This window comes from Squalius cephalus (genome assembly GCF_949319135.1).
Source record: "Squalius cephalus genome assembly, chromosome: 4".
NCBI lineage: Eukaryota > Metazoa > Chordata > Actinopteri > Cypriniformes > Leuciscidae > Squalius > Squalius cephalus.
In genome coordinates this window covers 53,449,735-53,470,257 of record NC_137125.1, presented here as the reverse complement: position 1 = coordinate 53,470,257, position 20,523 = coordinate 53,449,735, and the positions used below count along the sequence as shown (strand labels likewise).

Sequence of the window (20,523 nt, the reverse complement as noted above, 5' to 3'; positions counted from 1 at the left end):
AGTTCTGATAATGTAACATTCACACCACAACCACATCACATTAGGACCATATTGCATAAATGACACAAACAACTTTTTGCACCACTATACTGAAATACCATTTTGCTCCTTTTCTGACCACCATTTTATTTTATTTTTTAATCAAATGAATAAACTGATCAGTGATTAATAGTGATGTCCCTGAACATGCATACACATTACTGAATATTACTGATATGATGTTTAACACCCAAGTGAAGTTACTGATTAACTAATGCTCCAGCCCACTAGAAAGTAATCTATAAAAGTATCGGGTTTTCTTCAGCACATTATCAGCTGAAATCGTCTTCTCACCAGGTAAGACTGAACGGACTTTACTACCTCTGTTTATCTTCAGTCAATAATGCATTTTATGTAAAAGCTGAATATTTGTAATCTCTTGTTTTCTCAGGTCAGCATACAGATGAAGGAAATACTGTACATACACTGAAAAAAATGATTTGTTGAAATTAATCTTTTTTTATTGTAAGTGGTTGCATTCAATTGATTTTATCTACATTTAAACAAATGCATTAAGTTGAACTAAAATTGATTGTTCAACTTAATGCATTTGTTTAAATGTAGATAAAATCAATTGAATGCAACCACTTACGATAAAAAAATGGATTAATTTCAACAAATCATTTTTTTCAGTGTATCTGAAGAACACAAGTAATTATTGAGCCAATTTTGATTTCTCAAATTCTCATTTTTCTTTCATCAGATCACAAGAAGGAGATTCAGACCATTTGATAAAATATCAGATTCTGGTTTCCAACATGTCAAACATTGCTCTGGTATTTCTGTCTGCCCTGCTCATATTCTGGGGTGAGTATTAAACCATGATTATATAATATGTTGCTGAGCAAATTTGCAAAAAAAAATAAAAATAAAAAAATACGGGGTGAAAAAAACCCAGCAGTTTTGCATGTGAAAATGTAACAGTATTTGTTCATGTTAATGACATTCTCTGTGTAATTAAGAAAGAGATCGCTTAACAAGTTAAATGATTTTATCTAGGGTTTGTCATTCGATTAAAAAAAAAAATCTAATTAATTACATACTCCGTGATTAATTAATCTAAATTAATCGCATGCATAATTTTTGCTGTGAAAGTATTTTAAATATTTCAATTCAAATGAATCAATGAATAATCAACATTAGTGACATTAAAGTTCAAAAACTCTTTTATGATTATTTTCACTGTTCAAACAATGGCCATAACAATCAACAATATGACCTAATATGCTGAGGAAATACATTCAGGGAAAAAAAGTGCTTCAGTGTGTCGTAACACCAAGGTGATTGTGATTGCTAACTGAAGTCCAGTGATCCCCTGTCAGTGCGATATATTCCGCTCCCACCAATACAATACTGGATTTTTAACATAATGTTGTTTCGCGATGGCGGGTTATATGCTATTTAAGAGGCTATTTGCAAAACCTCTGCTAACCCCCTGTCTATCACCGAAACTGGTCTGCTGGACACTGCGACCCATTTTACAAAGGAATTGCTCAGTCAGTCACATACTGATTTGCTAAGTTTGCGTTTCAGTGTTTCCTCCAGTGTGGTTTGAAGATGACGTTGACTGCTAGAGTTGGTATCACGGGACGTGCTAGGTCGTACCTCCGGATTAACGTTACCTCCTGGATGCTTTGCATTGACGTGGTACTTTACAGTTGACGAACTTTATTTTTATCAACACTTCAATCAGGCCGTTTTTTACAAGTAAATGTTCCAATCAATGATCCGGGCAGCGCGTTCTCATCTCCCTCCTTCATTTTACAGTCGAATGGTGGCTAGAACGGTGTTGTGCCGAATTTCGACCCCCGCCAAATGATTATCCCCCTAGTATTGGTAGGTTTAGGATTAGTTGTGGGGGAGGGGTTAGGATTAGGGGTGGGGTTAGGATTAGGCAATCAGGTACTGACTTCAACGAGGGGGTAATAATTTGGCAGGGGGTCAAAATTTGGCACAACAACGGCTCCGGGTCAAAGGTCAATACGGAATGGATTAATCTGCGTTATTTTTTTTAACACGTTATTTATTCTCAGATTAATTAATCGAAATTAACGCGTTATTTTGACAGCCCTAATTTTATCATCAAGGCCATGGACAGGCGCATGTCTATAATGTCCATATGTTAAAGTTCATATTTCACATAACACATGTGTAGGGTAAGATGAGGGAAGTTGCCCCCCTTAAAGCATTAATTCACCCCCAAATTAAAATGATATCATCATTTACTCATCCTCATATCGTTCCAAACCTGTAAGACTTTCGTTCATCTTCTGAACACAAATGAAGATATTTTGATGAAATCTGAGTGATTTCTGTCTCTCTATCGACAAACTACCACTTTGAGAAAGTACATAAAGAAATCGTAAAACTAATCTATATGAATTGATCGGTTTAGTCCAAATTTTTTTTTAAGAGACTTGATCGCTTTATATTATGAACAGATTGAATTTAGGCATGTTTTGCATGTGAAAATGTAAAAGTGCTTTTTATATTAATGACTTTCTCTGTGTAATTAAGACAGAGATCGCTTAAACTGTGCATTGTACACTTTTTGAGTTGATATAGGTGGGTTTATTTTTACTGCATATCTAAAATGATTTATCAAGGTGATTTTAAAATTATTTTATCATTACCACAACTGATGCATGAGACGATGAATGTTTTTATGTGAATAAAATCCTAAATTAAATCCGTTCATTATATAAAGCAATCAAGTCTCTTCAGAAAATTTGGACTAAATTTTGGACTCAATTCAAATGGATTAGTTTTACTATCGCTTTATGAACTTTTTGAAGCGTCAAAGTGGTAGTTTGTCAATAGAGAGACAGAAATCTCTCAGATTTCATCAAAAAGATATTCATTTGTGTTCAGAAGATGAATGAAAGTCTTCATGGTACTTTCTATGTGTCCTGCTTCTCCTCTGGGGTGAGTATTTAATCCGGTCTTTATTATATTTTGAGCAGCTTTGAAAAAAAAATTCCTCTCACAAAATATGTAATATGTTTATGCATGTTAAAAATGTAGCAGTATATTATGTATTTTTCTTATTATTTTATTGAGAAATTATAGATCTTTTTAATTTTACAAGTCAAAATGAGGTCCTAGGCAAGCCACTACAGTCTCCAATTATTACGCTTTGATTTGTTTAAAAGTTTCACATGTAAATGTTTTTGAAAGATATGAATGCTTTTCCAGTCAAGATGTCAAGAGTATTTCACTAAAAACTGAATATCTGTTCTCAGGTCTTCCCCTTTCAAGTGCTACAGGCCGACTGAGAAGATTTTACTTGATTAATGATACAGAAATGCTTATAAATGAAGCACAAAATGTTTGCAGAAGAGACTACACTGACCTCGTCACAATCTATGATAAAAAAGAGAATATGGAGTTAGTTAATATTCTCAAACATTTGGGTGGTTGGATTGGTGCCAGCAGCTGTAAATGGTCAAATGGTGATCCTGCCACATTCACCAACATCAGCACCACTTTTATTGAGGAAAACTGTGGTGCTATAAACACTGATGGAAGCTGGGATTTTTTCACTTGTAATTCAACAAAATACTTCATATGTTATAAACAAGGTAATGATCCCTGAGCTGTTTATATCCTACAAATATCTAAATGCCATGTGAGTAAAATTATTGTCTATTCTTGCATTCATACAGGTCATGGGCAAGAATCATACAACTACAGTTTAATCCGTGAAAACAGAACCTGGTTTGAGGCTCAGCTTTACTGTAGAGAGAATCACACTGATTTAGTCAGTATCAGAGATGAGACGGAAAATGAACAAGTGAAAGTAACAGTAAATGGGAGTAACTCTTGGATCTGGATCGGCCTCCAATACAATTACAGCCTTCATTGGCTTGATGGCGGACATTCTGATTACATACATGAATTTAATCCCAGGACTAAAGGATGTTTTACATATCTCATTAAAGCAAATCCAGAATATTGGTTCAAAAAGAATGAGAACAAATTGAATGCCCTCTGCTACAGTAAGTTAAAACAATTCTTTATGCTTTGAAATACTACATTTACAGTACTACCAAATCAAATAATTTAATTCTAGATTTTTTTTTCTTCAGAGAGCTTCATTAATGTCAGTGAGAATAGCATGTCCTGGGAAGAATCTCTGGATTCCTGCGGCAAACACACGAATACAACTGGACTCCTGACCATTCACTCTGAGAACGATCAGATAGAAACGGAGCGAGAGCTAAGAAGAAGGAATATCACCGGGCCAGTTTGGGTGGGACTCAGACAGAGTCGACTTTTCGGATTCTGGATTTGGATCAACGGGCTTCATGTGGGAAACTATAGCAACTGGAAAGGGGGAAGTCCACCAGAACATCAGATGTCCGAGCACTGCGGTGCCATAGAGAAGGTGCACGGTCAATACAAATGGGTTGATAAAGACTGCAGAAACAAATATAGGTTTTTATGTGAGAGGAAGTAATATAGACCCTTTGGTTTATCATATGCGGTTTTCATTTCCCCTCCCAAACAAGAGGAAAAAGAGTTAATGTGTTCAACAGTAAACAGCTCTATCTTCATTTCTTGTATAATAAAGCCCATAAAGCTAATGCTATCCTGTTACCTGTTTGATTTTTATCTCATTTATTTAATCATTTTACTTTTGTAAACCTTTATGTTGTATACTAAAAAATAACATTAAAAGTTATTGTTTATGAGTGCATATTATATCATTGAGTCTTTTTATTGTGTTGATAGGCATTTGTACTTGGCAAATAAGTAACAATAGAGAACTGTATTGTAATTTCATACATTGGCTATTTATGACTCAGCAAATCATGGAATGTATTTTTAGGATGGGATTTATAAGGATTTGGAGAGGTTTTATAAAATACAATCAGAAAAAATGGTTAAAGAATCTTATTTGTAGGCTTGTAAATCAAAAATGTGATTTTAACACAGATTTTATTCCTATGGATGGATAGACATGTTGAGCTAAAACATAAACCCATTTATATGAACAAGTTTAGAGATTTACAAAATGTTTAAGAATTCAGTGAATATTGAATTCAAATGATTTTTCATTTTGATAGTATTTTTAATAAATGAGATTGTTGGTTAACACACACAGCAAAAACTCCAGACTCAAGAGTGTTAAAGTGTTACAATATGAGTGTTAAATGAACACTCAGAATTTTACAATGTAGAAACAATGGATTCATCTATTCACACCAGTCATGAATATTAGACATGCTGAAGTTTGTAATGAAGAGCAGTTTGATGATGAGTTTGGTCACTTTGGTCAAACTTGGGCTTTAAACACTGAAGATGAATGTGAAGCTGTGGTCGTCTTTGCAAACCCACAGCTACGAAAATATGCATTATGGCAAATATGAAGGTCTAAGATGATATAAAGGTCTAAGGTTAGAGAAAAAAGAAAGTAAATAGTATTTTTGTAATCTCCTTTAAAGTACAAATGTACCATGGTTTTAGAAATGTGATCTGTGCCAAGTGATCAGTGATCAGCCTAGATCAGTGGCTAGAACGGCTCCGGGTCAAAGGTCAATACGGAATGGATTAATCTGCGTTATTTTTTTTAACACGTTATTTATTCTCAGATTAATTAATCGAAATTAACGCGTTATTTTGACAGCCCTAATTTTATCATCAAGGCCTTGGACAGGCGCATGTCTATAATGTCCATATATTAAAGTTCATATTTCACATAACACATGTGTAGGGTAAGATGAGGGAAGTTGCCTCCCCCCTCCCCCCTCTTAAAGCATTAATTCACCCCAAAATTAAAATGATATCATCATTTACTCATCCTCATATCGTTCCAAACCTGTAAGACTTTCATTCATCTTCAGAACACAAATGAAGATCTTCTGATGAAATCTGAGTGATTTCTGTCTCTCTAGTGACAAACTACCACTTTGAGAAAGTACATAAAGAAATCGTAAAACTAAGCATATGAACTGAGCGGTTTAGTCCAATTTATTTTGAAGAGACTTGATCGCTTTATATTGTGAACAGATTGAATTTAGGCTTTTTATGCATGTTTTGCATGTGAAAATGTAAAAGTGCTTTTTTATATTAATGATATTCTCTGTGTAATTAAGACAGAGATCGCTTAAACTGTGCATTGTACACTTTTTGAGTTGATATAGGTGGGTTTATTTTTACTGCATATCTAAAATGATTTATCAAGGTGATTTTAAAATTATTTTATCATTACCACAACTGATGCATGAGACGATGAATGTTTTTATGTGAATAAAAGCCTAAATTAAATCCGTTCATTATATAAAGCAATCGAGTCTCTTCAGAAAATTTGGACTAAATTTTGGACTCAATTCAAATGGATTAGTTTTACTATCGCTTTATGAACTTTCTGAAGCGTCAAAGTGGTAGTTTGTCAATAGAGAGACAGAAATCACTCATTTGTGATTTGTTCATTTGTTCATTTGTGTTCAGAAGATGAATGAAAGTCTTCATGGTACTTCTATGTGTCCTGCTTCTCCTCTATTGTGAGTATTTAATCCGGTCTTTACTATATTTTGAGCAGCTTTGGAAAAAAAAAGTTCCTCTCACAAAACATGTTTATGCATGTTGAAAATGTAGCAGTATATTATGTATTTTTCTTATTATTTTATTGAGAAATTATAGATCTTTTAAATTTTACATGTCAAAATGAGGTCCTAGGCAAGGCACTACAGTCTCCAATTATTACGCTTTCTTTGGGTTTTTTAAAAGTTTCACATGTAAATGTTTTTGAAAGATATGAATGCTTTTCCAGTCAAGATGTCAAGAGTATTTTACTAAAAACTGAATATCTGTTCTCAGGTCTTCCCCTTTCAAGTGCTACAGGCCGACTGAGAAGATTTTACTTGATTAATAATACAAAAATGCTTATAAATGACGCACAAAATGCTTGCAGAAGTAACTACACTGACCTCGTCACAATCTATGATGAAGAAGAGAATAATGAGTTAGTTAATATTCTCAATAATAGTCAGAGTGGTTGGATTGGTGCCAGCAGCTGTAAATGGTCAAATGGTGATCCTGCCACATTCATCAACATCACCACAATTACTGAGGAAAAATGCTGTGGTGCCGTAAACACTGATGGAAGATGGGAGTGTTTCAATTGTGATTCAACAAAAATGTACTTCATGTGTTATGATCAAGGTAATGATCCATGAGCTGTTTATATCTTATAAATGTCTAAATGTCATACATGAGTAAAATTATTGTCTGTATCCATACAGGGCAAGAATCATACAACTACAGTTTAATCCGTGAAAACAGAACCTGGTTTGAGGCTCAGTTTTACTGTAGACAGCATCACACTGATTTAGTCAGTATCAGAAATGAGACGGAAAATGAACGAGTGAAAGTAACAGTAAATGGGAGAAACTCTTGGATCTGGATCGGCCTCCAATACAATTACAGCCTTTATTGGTTTGATGGTGGACATTCTGGTTACATAGGCCTACAGAAACAATTATCTAAAGGATGCTTTACATTTCTCTCAAGGCAAACCCTACCAGTTTGGATGAAAGCGAATAAGAATAACGTTTTTGCTCTGTGCTACAGTAAGTTCAGAAAATATTTTATGCTTTAATATCCAACATTTCCAAGTCTACCATATGATCCAATAAATCAAAACATGCAACTAATTTTATTTTATTTGTATTATTATAATTATTTTCCTCAGAGAGCTTCATTCATGTGAGCACTGATAAAATGTCCTGGGAAGAAGCTATGGATTCCTGCGGCAAACACACGAATACAACTGGACCCCTGACCATTCACTCTGAGAACGATCAGATAGAAACGGAGCGAGAGCTAAGAAGAAGGAATATCACCGGGCCAGTTTGGGTGGGACTCAGACAGAGTCGACTTTTCGGATTCTGGATTTGGATCAACGGGCTTCATGTGGGAAACTATAGCAACTGGAAAGAAGGAAGTCCACCAGAACATCAGATGTCCGAGCACTGCGGTGCCATAGAGAAGGTGGACGGTCAATACAAATGGGTTGATAAAGACTGCAGAAACAAATATAGGGTTTTATGTGAGAGGAAGTAATATAGACCCTTTGGTTTATCATATGCGGTTTTCATTTCCCCTCCCAAACAAGAGGAAAAAGAGTTAATGTGTTCAACAGTAAACAGTTCTATCTTCATTTCTTGTATAATAAAGCCCATAAAGCTAATGCTATCCTGTTACCTGTTTGATTTTGATTTTTATCTCATTTATTTTATCATTTTACTTTTGTAAACCTTTATGTCGTATACTAAAAAATAACATTAAAAGTTGTTTATGAGTGCATATTATATCATTGAGTCTTTTTATTGTGTTGATAGGCATTTGTACTTGGCAAATAAGTAACAATAGAGAACTGTATTGTAATTTAATACATTGGCTATTTATGACTCAGCAAATCATGGAATGTATTTTTAGGATTGGATTTTTAAGGGTTTGGAGAGGTTTTATAAAATACAATCAGAACAAATGGTTAAAGAAACTTATTTGAAGGCTTGTAAATCAAAAATGTGAATTTGACACACATTTTATTCCTATGGATGGATAGACATTGAACTATGGACATGTTGATCTAAAACATAAACCCATTTATATAATGAACAAGTTTAGAGACTTACAAAATGTTTAAGAATTCAGTGAATATTGAATCCAAATGATTTTTCATTTTGATAGTATTTTTAATAAATGAGATTGTTGGTTAACACACACAGCAAAAACTCCAGACTCAAGAGTGTTAAAGTGTTACAATATGAGTGTTAAATGAACACTCAGAATTTTACAATGTAGAAACAATGGATTGATCTATTCACACCAGTCATGAATATTAGACATGCTGAAGTTTGTAATGAAGAGCAGTTTGATGATGAGTTTGGTCACTTTGGTCAAACTTGGGCTTTAAACACTGAAGATGAATGTGAAGCTGTGGTCGTCTTTGCAAACCCACAAAATATACATTATGGCAAATATGAAGGTCTAAGATGATATAAAGGTCTAAGGTTAGAGAAAAAAGAAAGTAAATAGTATTTTTGTAATCTCCTTTAAAGTACAAATGTACCATGGTTTTAGAAATGTGATCTGTGTATTCATTTCATATGTGTGTTTGGTGTGTTTTCTGTCTAAATTTGAATGTTAATTTGAATTTTAGCTGGAAGTGTTGACAAAATATGTTTTTTCCTCATTGGATGAACAGATAACGATCATATACTGAAATTTAGTGAAAGCAAATTTAAAATGAAGTGAAAGTTTTGCAGCTATTAGATTAATGCTCTGCTTTTAACATGGTCGACACAGTATTCTGGTCTCCATTATGGAGAGTTGTGTTGGACTATGAGGCACTTTTTAAAAACGCTGATAACAGTCCAACATTGAATCAAGATCCATATTTAACATTGATTTTTTTCATCAGGTCTAGCCTTGAAATAATGTTATTTCAATTATAAAGATCAAGACGGACATTAAAATAAAATCACTTATTTTACATCAAATCAACATTGAAACAATAACAAATCAATCTTGCTTTATGTACAACACGATCTTAATTAAATCTTAAATAAATAACAAATCATACTTTATTTCTATGCTGGTGAATCACGTCCGTTTTTACATCTTTCAAGCAGAGACTATGTTTAATTTCATTTAGAAAGTGTGTTATATTATTAATGCATTTTACAGCAATCAGTTATGAATGATTTCAGTGATGAGGGAAGAAAAGAAAAGCATTATCAGCAGTTCAGATCAACAGTTTCCCAAAATCACCTGATCATATTTTCTCTTGGCTTTATATATAACATAGACTGACTCTTTTGAGAAGAATATCCTAGTTTGTAAAATAAAAATGAAATTAAGCCATCTTTTGCAACATATCTATTTAAAATGTAACATACAAAAGTCTTAACTGTAGATATCTGTGAAATAATCAGAGAATCTGATCACAACGTCTACACTGTAAAAATGAATACGCAATATCTACTCAATAAAATTGTGGCAACAGATTACAAACAATATTATTATTTAAATGTAACAAATTAGAATTGAGTAATAATTAATCAAATTAATTTCTTAAAAGTTAACCATTTAAAATGAGTAAAATTTACAACAATTTTTTTTAAACAAAAATATATGAATAACAGACAGACATCAAAGATGAACTCTATTTTTTATTGCCAACATTGAATACACTTGATGTTAACAAGCAGAATCACTGAAGGAGAAAACTGTAAGTTTAAGTCACCGTTATGTTGATCAGTGTTCACTTTAGTTGGGCTCTTGACCCTTAAATCATTAACTTTAGATTTTGTTTGGCTGCTGTACCTGAGTTATAACAGCCAGATGAACAAAGAGAAAAGTTGATCAGGTGGTGTTGGTTATGTTTTGACATAATCATAATTTGACCTGAATCACAAATCTACAGACAGGAGAGTTTATCAGGGTTGGAGCTAAACTCAGCAGGACAGTGGCCCTCCAGGACTGAGTTGCCCTTCCCTGATCTAGATGCTGAAAAATCTGGAAAATGAATTGCTTTGTTGTGTATTTGTTGCTTTTTTGACCCTGTTGAATCAACTTAGCTGAACAAATAAATGGTTAAATAATAATAGTAATAAAAATACTTTTGTATTAGTTTAACATCAGGGTTAACTTGGGTTGACTCTTTTACTCCGCGGTGGATTTGCATATGGGATACAGATACAACTTGTAAAGTAGTGAGATGAAACACTGATTATTTCTCTAATCCAAGGTTCCTGCTTTCAAAACATTGTCAAAAGGCACATTAAAGAGAAAATTGGTATAACTGTACCAAACATGATGTACAGACCCTTTCCTAAAAAATTGAATATCATGGAAAAGTTTATTTATTTCCATAATTCCATTCAAAACGTTAAACTTCCATAGATTATAGATTCAGGGCCCACAACTTAAACGATTTCAAGTATTTAGTTGTTTATTTGTACATAATTTGGGCTTCCAGCTCATAAAACCCACGAAAACAGGATTTCAAAAAATTAGAACATGAAATCACACAGTAATTACACAGTGATACCATGGTCATTGAACCAGGTTTTGGTTCTTTTGGCAGTGTGGGCCAGTGCAAATCCTGCTGGAAAATGAAGGAAGCATGAAGTGCTCTGAACATGTCCTGGTAGACGCCTGCATTGACTCTGGATTTAATAAAGCACAGTGGACCAAAGTCCTCTTTTCTGATGAGAGCAAATTTTGCATCTCATTTGGAAACCAAGGTCCCAGAGTCTGGAGGAAGAATGGAGAGGCACACAATCCAAGATGCTTGAAGTCCAGTGTGAAGTTTCCACAGTCTGTGTTGGTTTGGGGAGCCATGTCATCGGCTGGTGTTGGTCCACTGTGCTGTCCACTCAACGCAGCCGTCTACCAGGACATTTCCAGAGCACTTCATGCTTCCTTCAGCAGACAAGCTTTATGGAGATGCTGACTTCATTTTCCAGCAGGATTTGCACCTGCCCACACTGCCAAAATAACCAAAACCTGGTTCAATGACCATGGTATCACTGTGTAATCACTGTGTGAGTTCATGTAATATTCTAATTTTTTGAAATCCAGTTTTCGTGGGTTTTATGAGCTGGAAGCCCAAATTATGTACAAATAAACAACTAAATACTTGAAATCGTTTAAGTTGTGGGCCCTGAATCTATAATCTATGGAAGTTTAACGTTTTGAATGGAATTATGGAAATAAATAAACTTTTCCATGATATTCTAATTTTTTGGAAAGGGTCTGTATGTTCTAAACCTGTATGATTTTCAAAATTGGCCTTCAAGTGGTTCATGTTAAAAATCAGATCATTGACAAAAAGAACTTTATGTTATACTAGTTTGTTTGGGAAACCTGGTTTAAAATGTGTTCAGAATTTGAGAGATTGATTTGTTCATAAAGAAATGTGCTATAGAACTATTCATGCATTCCATATTCGCATAAACAGACTCTGTGGACTTGTTCAAACTATGACAGAATTTTACAATGTAGAAACAATGGATTGATCTATTCACACCGGTCATGAATATTAGACATGCTGAAGTTTGTTATGAAGAGCAGTTTGATGATGAGTTTGGTCACTTTGGTCAAACTTGGGCTTTAAACATTGAAGATGAATGTGAAGCTGTGGTCGTCTTTGCAAACCCACAGCTACGAAAATATGCATTATGGCAAATATGAAGGTCTAAGATGATATAAAGGTCTAAGGTTAGAGAAAAAAGAAAGTAGTATTTTTGTAATCTCCTTTAAAGTACAAATGTACCATGGTTTTAGAAATGTGATCTTTGTATTCATTTCATATGTCTTTGGTGTGTTTTCTGTCTAAATTTGAATGTTAATTTGAATTTTAGCTGGAAGTGTTGACAAAATATGTTTTTTTCCTCATTGGATGAACAGATAACGGTCATATAATCTTCTGACACACATATTTCTGTGTAGTCCGTCTAGTTGGGTGAAGAAACTCATATCAGGTGAGTCTCTCTTTACTTAAATGAGAATTAAATGCTTTAGAGTTTCTATCAATCTCCACATTTTTGCAGTTTTGACATTAATAGCTGTTTGTGATACTGTAGACTACATGTTTCACAGTATTTATGGGAGAAATTTAGTGAAAGCAAATTTAAAATGAAGTGAAAGTTTTGCTGCTATTAGATTAATGCTCTGCTTTTAACATGGTCGACACAGTATTCTGGTCTCCATTATGGAGAGTTGTGTTGGACTATGAGGCACTTTTTTAAAACGCTGATAACAGACCAACATTGAATCAAGATCCATATTTAACATTGATTTTTTTCATCAGGTCTAGCCTTGAAATAATGTTATTTCAATTATAAAGATCAAGACGGACATTAAAATAAAATCACTTATTTTACATCGAATCAACATAGAAACAATAACAAATCAATCTTGCTTTATGTACAACACGATCTTAATTAAATCTTAAATAAATAGAACAAATCTTACTTTATTTCTATGCTGGTGAATCACGTCTGTTTTTACATCTTTCAAGCAGAGACTATGTTTAATTTCATTTAGAAAGTGTGTTATATTATTAATGCATTTTACAGCAATCACTTATGAATGATTTCAGTGATGAGGGAAGAAAAGAAAAGCATTATCAGCAGTTCAGATCAACAGTTTCCCAAATCACCTGATCATATATATATAATAGACTGACTCTAATTTGAGAAGAATATCCTAGTTCGTAAAATAAAAAATGAAATTAAGCCATCTTTTGCAACATATCTATTTAAAATGTAACATACAAAAGTCTTAACTGTAGATATCTGTGAAATAATCAGAGAATCTGATCACAACGTCTCTGAAGAACTAGTAATTATTGAACCAATTTTGATTTCTCAAATTCTCATTTTTCTTTCCTCAGATCACAAGAACGAGATTCAGACCGTTTGATAAAATATCAGATTCTGGTTTCCAACATGTCAAACATTGCTCTGGTATTTCTGTCTGCCCTGCTCATATTCTGGGGTGAGTATTAAACCATGATTATATAATATGTTGCTGAGCAAATTTGCAAAAAAAACAAAAAAAAAACCCAGCTGTTTTGCATGTGAAAATGTAACAGTATTTGTTCATGTTAATGACATTCTCTGTGTAATTAAGAAAGAGATCGCTTAAATGATTTTATCATCAAGGTCATGGACAGGCACATGTCTATAATGTCCATATATTAAATATTTCACATAACACATGTATAGGGTAAGATGAGGGAAGTTGCCCCCCTTAAAGCATTAATTCACCCCAAAATTAAAATGATATCATCATTTACTCATCCTCATATCGTTCCAAACCAGCAAGACTTTCGTTCATCTTCAGAACACAAATGAAGATCTTCTGATGAAATCTGAGTGATTTCTGTCTCTCTGTTGACAAACTACCACTTTGAGAAAGTTCATAGAGAAATCGTAACACTAATCCATATTGAGCGGTTTAGTCCAATTTATTGGAGACTTGATCACTTTATATTATGAACAGATTGAATTTAGGCTTTTTATGCATGTTTTGCATGTGAAAATGTAAAAGTGCTTTTTATATTAATGACTTTCTCTGTGTAATTAAGACAGAGATCGCTTAAATTGTGCATTGTACACTTTTTGAGTTGATATAGGTGGGTTTATTTTTACTGCGTATCTAAAATGATTTATCAAGGTGATTTTAAAATTATTTCATCATTACCACAACTGATGTATGAGTTGATGAATGTTTTTATGTGGATAAAAGCCTAAATTAAATCTGTTCATTATATAAAGCAATCGAGTCTCTTCAGAAAATTTGGACTAAATTTAGGCTCAATTCAAATGGATTAGTTTTACCATCGCTTTATGAACTTTTTGAGGCGTCAAAGTGGTAGTTTGTCAATAGAGAGACAGAAATCTCTCAGATTTCCTCAAAAAGATCTTCATTTGTGTTCAGAAGATGAACGAAAGTCTTGCGGGTTTGGAACGACACGAGGGTGAGTAATTATGACATAATTTTCATTTTTTGGCAAACTATCCCTTTAAGCCTCGTGTTTTATGAGCAGTAAGATAACCGTATTCATCCACACAGTCACACACAACCAAAACAATGTCCTTCTGCAAATAAATGGTATAAATAACATATAGCAAGAACAATTAATATTATAAATTATTCATTGCATATTGATGTTATTATTATCTGCATCGCACTGGTCATCAAAAGGCAGTATTCTAATGTCTATATGGTAATGTTTTATAAATGATAAATAGCATTTCCACAGTATGACGACACTTAAAAAATTAATATGACCAATAAGTCATGACAACTTATGTTTTTACATTACTTTAACTCTATAAATTACTTTAAATTTTATAAGTAAATCTTATATAATTTAAGTTGAAATTACTTGTACAGCCAATTTGATTATACTTTAAAAAAAATAAAAATAAAAATAAAAAAAAAACTTTAAAAAACTTAAAAAAAACTTTTTAAGTTGATATAGGTGGATTTATTTGTACTGCATATCTAAAGATTTATCCAGTTTTAAAGTTATTCATTATTTCATTATGTACATAAACTGTTTGCACACATGTTCTCCCAGTTTTTCCAGTAAATTCTAAAAACTGAATATTTCTCCTCAGCATTTCCTCCTCCAACTGCTGAGAGTCGACTAAGAACATTACACATAGGACCGAACAAAACTAATAGAACAAATGCTGTGGAAGAATGCAAAATAAACTACACTGGCCTCGTCACAGTTTATGACCAACAGGACAATATGGAACTATATAAACTGATGAAAAATCAAAGCGTGCAAAATGCCTGGATTGGTACTTATGGAGGAAATCGCAGTATGAAATGGTCGAATGGTGATGATGTCACATTTAACAGAAGTTTTACAGGAGGATGTGGGGAAATATGCTGTGCTGCTATGACAGCTGATGGATACTGGGATTCTCTCCAATGCAACGAGACAAAACACTTTATGTGTTATAAACAAGGTAATAAAATATAACTTATTTTAATATTTAATTTTACAATTAATTAAAACAATATAATTTTCTTGCACCTTTAGATGTTGGGCGAAAATCATACAAGTACAGTTTAATCCGTGAAAACAGAACCTGGTCTGAGGCTCAGCTTTACTGTAGACAGAATCACACTGATTTAGTCAGTATCAGAGATGAGACGGAAAATGAACAAGTGATGAAGGCAGGAGAACAGTATAACAATACTTTCTGGATCGGCCTGCTGGAGGACAGGGTGGAATGGGCTGGTGGAGGACAATCTGCTTACAGAAACTGGCCCTCTAACCTTAACACCAGCTCACGTTATCCTGAAGCTATCATGGATTCAAAGGGGAATTGGTATAAAAATACTGGTAGTACCTCCTTTCCTCTGTGCTATAGTAAGTCAACACAACACTTGCTTTGAAATTCAAATAAGTTCTGGTCTAGCACCGCATGCTTTTGCAATTCAAAGTGAAAGTGTTTAACTCTTTTTTTGTATACTTTTCTTCAGAGAGCTTCATTCATGTCAGTAAGAATAAAATGCCCTGGGAAGAAGCTATGAATTACTGCGGCAATCACACGAATACAACTGGACCCCTGACCATTCAATCTGAGAACGATCAGATAGAAACGGAGCGAGAGCTAAGAAGAACAGTTCATAATATCACTGGGCCAGTTTGGGTGGGACTCAGACAGAGTCGACTTTTCGGATTCTGGATTTGGATCAACGGGCTTCATGTGGGAAACTATAGCAACTGGAAAGAAGGAAGTCCACCAGAACATCAGATGTCCGAGCACTGCGGTGCCATAGAGAAGGTGCACGGTCAATACAAATGGGTTGATAAAGACTGCAGAAACAAATATAGAGTTTTATGTGAGAGGAAGTAATATAGACCCTTTGGTTTATCATATGCAGTTTTCATTTCCCCTCCCAAACAAGAGGAAAAAGAGTTAATGTGTTCAACAGTAAACAGCTCTATCTTCATGTCTTGTATAATAAAGCCCATAAAGCTAATGCTATCCTGTTACCTGTTTGATTTTTATTTTTATCTCATTTATTTTATCATTTTACTTTTGTAAACCTTTATGTCGTATACTAAAAAATAACATTAAAAGTTGTTTATGAGTGCATATTATATCATTGAGTGCATATTATATCATTGAGTCTTTTTATTGTGTTGATAGGCATTTGTACTTGGCAAATAAGTAACAATAGAGAACTGTATTGTAATTTAATACATTGGCTATTTATGACTCAGCAAATCATGGAATGTATTTTTAGGATAGGATTTGAAGAGGTTTTATAAAATACAATCAGAAAAAATGGTTAAAGAAACTTATTTGTAGGCTTGTAAATCAAAAATGTGATTTTAACACACATTTTATTCCTATGGATGGATAGACATTGAAATATGGACATGTTGATCTAAAACATAAACCCATTTATTTAAACAAGTTTAGAGACTTACAAAATGTTTAATAATTCAGTGAATATTGAATTCAAATGATTTTTCATTTTGATAGTATTTTTAATAAATTAGATTTTTGGTTAACACACACAGCAAAAACTCCAGACTCAAGAGTGTTAAAGTGTTACAATATGAGTGTTAAATGAACACTCAGAATTTTACAATGTAGAAACAATGGATTGATCTATTCACACCAGTCATGAATATTAGACATGCTGAAGTTTGTAATGAAGAGCAGTTTGATGATGAGTTTGGTCACTTTGGTCAAACTTGGGCTTTAAACACTGAAGATGAATGTGAAGCTGTGGTCGTCTTTGCAAACCCACAACTTCGAAAATATGCATTATGGCAAATATGAAGGTCTAAGATGATATAAAGGTCTAAGGTTAGAGAAAAAAGAAAGTAAATAGTATTTTTTTAATCTCCTTTAAAGTACAAATGTACCATGGTTTTAGAAATGTGATCTGTGTATTCATTTCATATGTCTTTGGTGTGTTTTCTGTCTAAATTTGAATGTTAATTTGAATTTTAGCTGGAAGTGTTGACAAAATATGTTTTTTTCCTCATTGGATGAACAGATAACGGTCATATAATCTTCTGACACACATATTTCTGTGTAGTCCGTCTAGTTGGGTGAAGAAACTCATATCAGGTGAGTCTCTCTTTACTTAAATGAGAATTAAATGCTTTAGTGTTTCTATCAATCTCCACGTTTTTGCAGTTTTGTCATTAATAGCTGTTTGTGATACTGTAGACTACATGTTTCACAGTATTTATGGGAGAAATTTAGTGAAAGCAAATGTAAAATGAAGTGAAAGTTTTGCTGCTATAGATTAATGCTCTGCTTTTAACATGGTCGACACAGTATTCTGGTCTCCATTATGGAGAGTTGTGTTGGACTATGAGGCACTTTTTTAAAACGCTGATAACAGACCAACATTGAATCAAGATCCATATTTAACATTGACTTTTTTCATCAGGTCTAGCCTTGAAATAATGTTATTTCAATTATAAAGATCAAGACGGACATTAAAATAAAATCACTTATTTTACATCGAATCAACATTGAAACAATAACAAATCAATCTTTGTGTACAACACGATCTTAATTAAATCTTAAATAAATAGAACAAATCTTACTTTATTTCTATGCTGGTAAATCACGTCCGTTTTTACATTTTTCAAGCAGAGACTATGTTTAATTTCATTTAGAGAGTGTGTTATATTATTAATGCATTTTACAGCAATCAGTTATGAATGATTTCAGTGATGAGGGAAGAAAAGAAAAGCATTATCAGCAGTTCAGATCAACAGTTTCCCCAAATCACCTGATCATATTTTCTCTTGGCTTTATATATATATATATATATATATATATATATATATATATATATATAGACTGACTCTAATTTGAGAAGAATATCCTAGTTTGTAAAATAAAAAATGAAATGAAGCCATCTTTTGCAACATATCTATTTAAAATGTAACTTACAAAAGTCTTAACTGTAGATATCTGTGAAATAATCAGAGAATCTGATCACAACGTCTCTGAAGAACTAGTAATTATTGAACCAATTTTGATTTTTCAAATTCTCATATTTCTTTCATCAGATCACAAGAAGGAGATTCAGACCATTTGATAAAAGATCAGATTCTGGTTTCCAACATGTCAAACATTGCTCTGGTATTTCTGTCTGCCCTGCTCATATTCTGGGGTGAGTATTAAACCATGATTATATAATATGTTGCTGAGCAAATTTGCACAAAAAAAATAAAATAAATAAATAAAAGAGGTGAAAAAAACCCAGCAGTTTTGCATGTGAAAATGTAAAAGTATTTGTTCATGTTAATGACATTCTCTGTGTAATTAAGAAAGAGATCGCTTAACAGGTTAAATGATTTTATCTAGGGCTGTCAATCGATTAAAAAAAATAATCCAATTAATTACATACTCCGTGATTAATTAATCTAAATTAATCGCATACATAATTTTTGCTGTGAAAGTATTTTAAATATTTCAATTCAAATGAATCAATGAATAATCAACATTAGTGACATTAAAGTTCAAAAACTCTTTTATGATTATTTTCACTGTTCAAACAATGGCCATAACAATCAACAATATGACCTAATATGCTGAGGAAATAAATGCAGGGAAAAAAGTGCTTCAGTGTGTCGTAACACCAAGGTAATTGTGATTGCTTAACTGAAGTCCAGTGATCCCCTGTCAGTGCGATATATTCCGCTCCCACCAATACAATACTGGATTTTAACATAATGTTGTTTCGCGATGGCGGGTTATATGCTATTTAAGAAAGAGGCTATTTGCAAAACCTCTGCTAAACCCCTGTCTATCACTGAAACTGGTCTGCTGGACACTGCGACCCATTTTACAAAGGAATTGCTCAGTCAGTCACATACTGATTTGCTAAGTTTGCGTTTCAGTGTTTCCTCCAGTGTGGTTTGAAGATGACGTTGACTGCTAGAGTTGGTATCACGGGACGTGCTAGGTCGTACCTCCGGATTAACGTTATCTCCTGGATGCTTTGCATTGATGTGGTACTTTACAGTTGACGAACTTTATTTTTATCAACACTTCAGTCAGGCCGTTTTTTACAAGTAAATGTTACAATCAATGATCCGGGCAGCGCGTTCTCGTCTCCCTCCTTCATTTTACAGTCGAATGGTGGCTAGAACGGTATGCCGAATTTCGACCCCCGCCAAATGATTACCCCCCTAGTATTGGTAGGTTTAGGATTAGTTGTGGGGGAGGGGTTAGGATTAGGGGTGGGGTTAGGATTAGGCAATCAGGTACTGACTTCAACGAGGGGGTAATAATTTGGCAGGGGGTCAAAATTCGGCACAACAACGGCTCCGGGTCAAAGGTCAATACGGAATGGATTAATCTGCGTTATTTTTTTTAACACGTTATTTTTTCTCAGATTAATTAATCGAAATTAACGCGTTATTTTGACAGCCCTAATTTTATCATCAAGGTCATGGACAGGCACATGTCTATAATGTCCATATGTTAAAGTTCATATTTCACATAACACATGTGTAGGGTAAGATGAGGGAAGTTGCCCCCCTTAAAGCATCAATTCACCCAAAAATTCAAATATCATCATTTACTCATCCTCATATCGTTCCAAACCAGCAAGACTTTCGTTCATCTTCAGAACACAAATGAAGATCTTCTGATGAAATCTGAGTGATTTCTGTCTCTCTGTCGACAAACTACCACTTTGAGAAAGTTCATAGAGAAATCGTAACACTAATCCATATTGAGCGGTTTAGTCCAATTTATTGGAGACTTGATCACTTTATATTATGAACAGATTGAATTTAGGCTTTTTATGCATGTTTTGCATGTGAAAATGTAAAAGTGCTTTTTATATTAATGACTTTCTCTGTGTAATTAAGACAGAGATCGCTTAAATTGTGCATTGTACACTTTTTGAGTTGATATAGGTGGGTTTATTTTTACTGCGTATCTAAAA

General features: G+C 33.5%; 3 protein-coding genes across 4 annotated transcripts; all 3 read left to right on the top strand.

Moving 5' to 3' along the window:
- Nucleotides 1-270: 270 nt before the first annotated feature.
- Nucleotides 271-16,689, top strand: LOC307157564 (macrophage mannose receptor 1-like). 2 transcript variants are annotated; one of them, XM_079869508.1, is made up of 5 exons: nt 271-336; nt 13,451-13,554; nt 15,186-15,545; nt 15,620-15,952; nt 16,066-16,689. In XM_079869508.1, the coding sequence occupies exons 2-5, from the start codon at nt 13,506-13,508 to the stop codon at nt 16,440-16,442; spliced, it is 1,119 nt and encodes a 372-aa protein (XP_079725634.1). In that variant the 5' UTR covers nt 271-336; nt 13,451-13,505; the 3' UTR covers nt 16,443-16,689. The 2 variants fall into 2 exon arrangements, with proteins under 2 accessions (XP_079725634.1, XP_079725633.1); XM_079869507.1 differs by lacking the exon at nt 271-336 and having other exon boundaries at nt 13,450-13,554.
- LOC307157742 (C-type lectin lectoxin-Phi1-like) lies at nt 4,157-4,498 on the top strand (the record flags this gene model as incomplete). Its single annotated transcript, XM_079869661.1, has 1 exon — nt 4,157-4,498. The coding sequence occupies one exon, from the start codon at nt 4,157-4,159 to the stop codon at nt 4,496-4,498; it is 342 nt and encodes a 113-aa protein (XP_079725787.1).
- LOC307157741 (C-type lectin lectoxin-Phi1-like) lies at nt 7,765-8,106 on the top strand (the record flags this gene model as incomplete). The annotated part of the gene is made up of 1 exon (XM_079869660.1): nt 7,765-8,106. The coding sequence occupies one exon, from the start codon at nt 7,765-7,767 to the stop codon at nt 8,104-8,106; it is 342 nt and encodes a 113-aa protein (XP_079725786.1).
- Nucleotides 16,690-20,523: the final 3,834 nt, after the last annotated feature.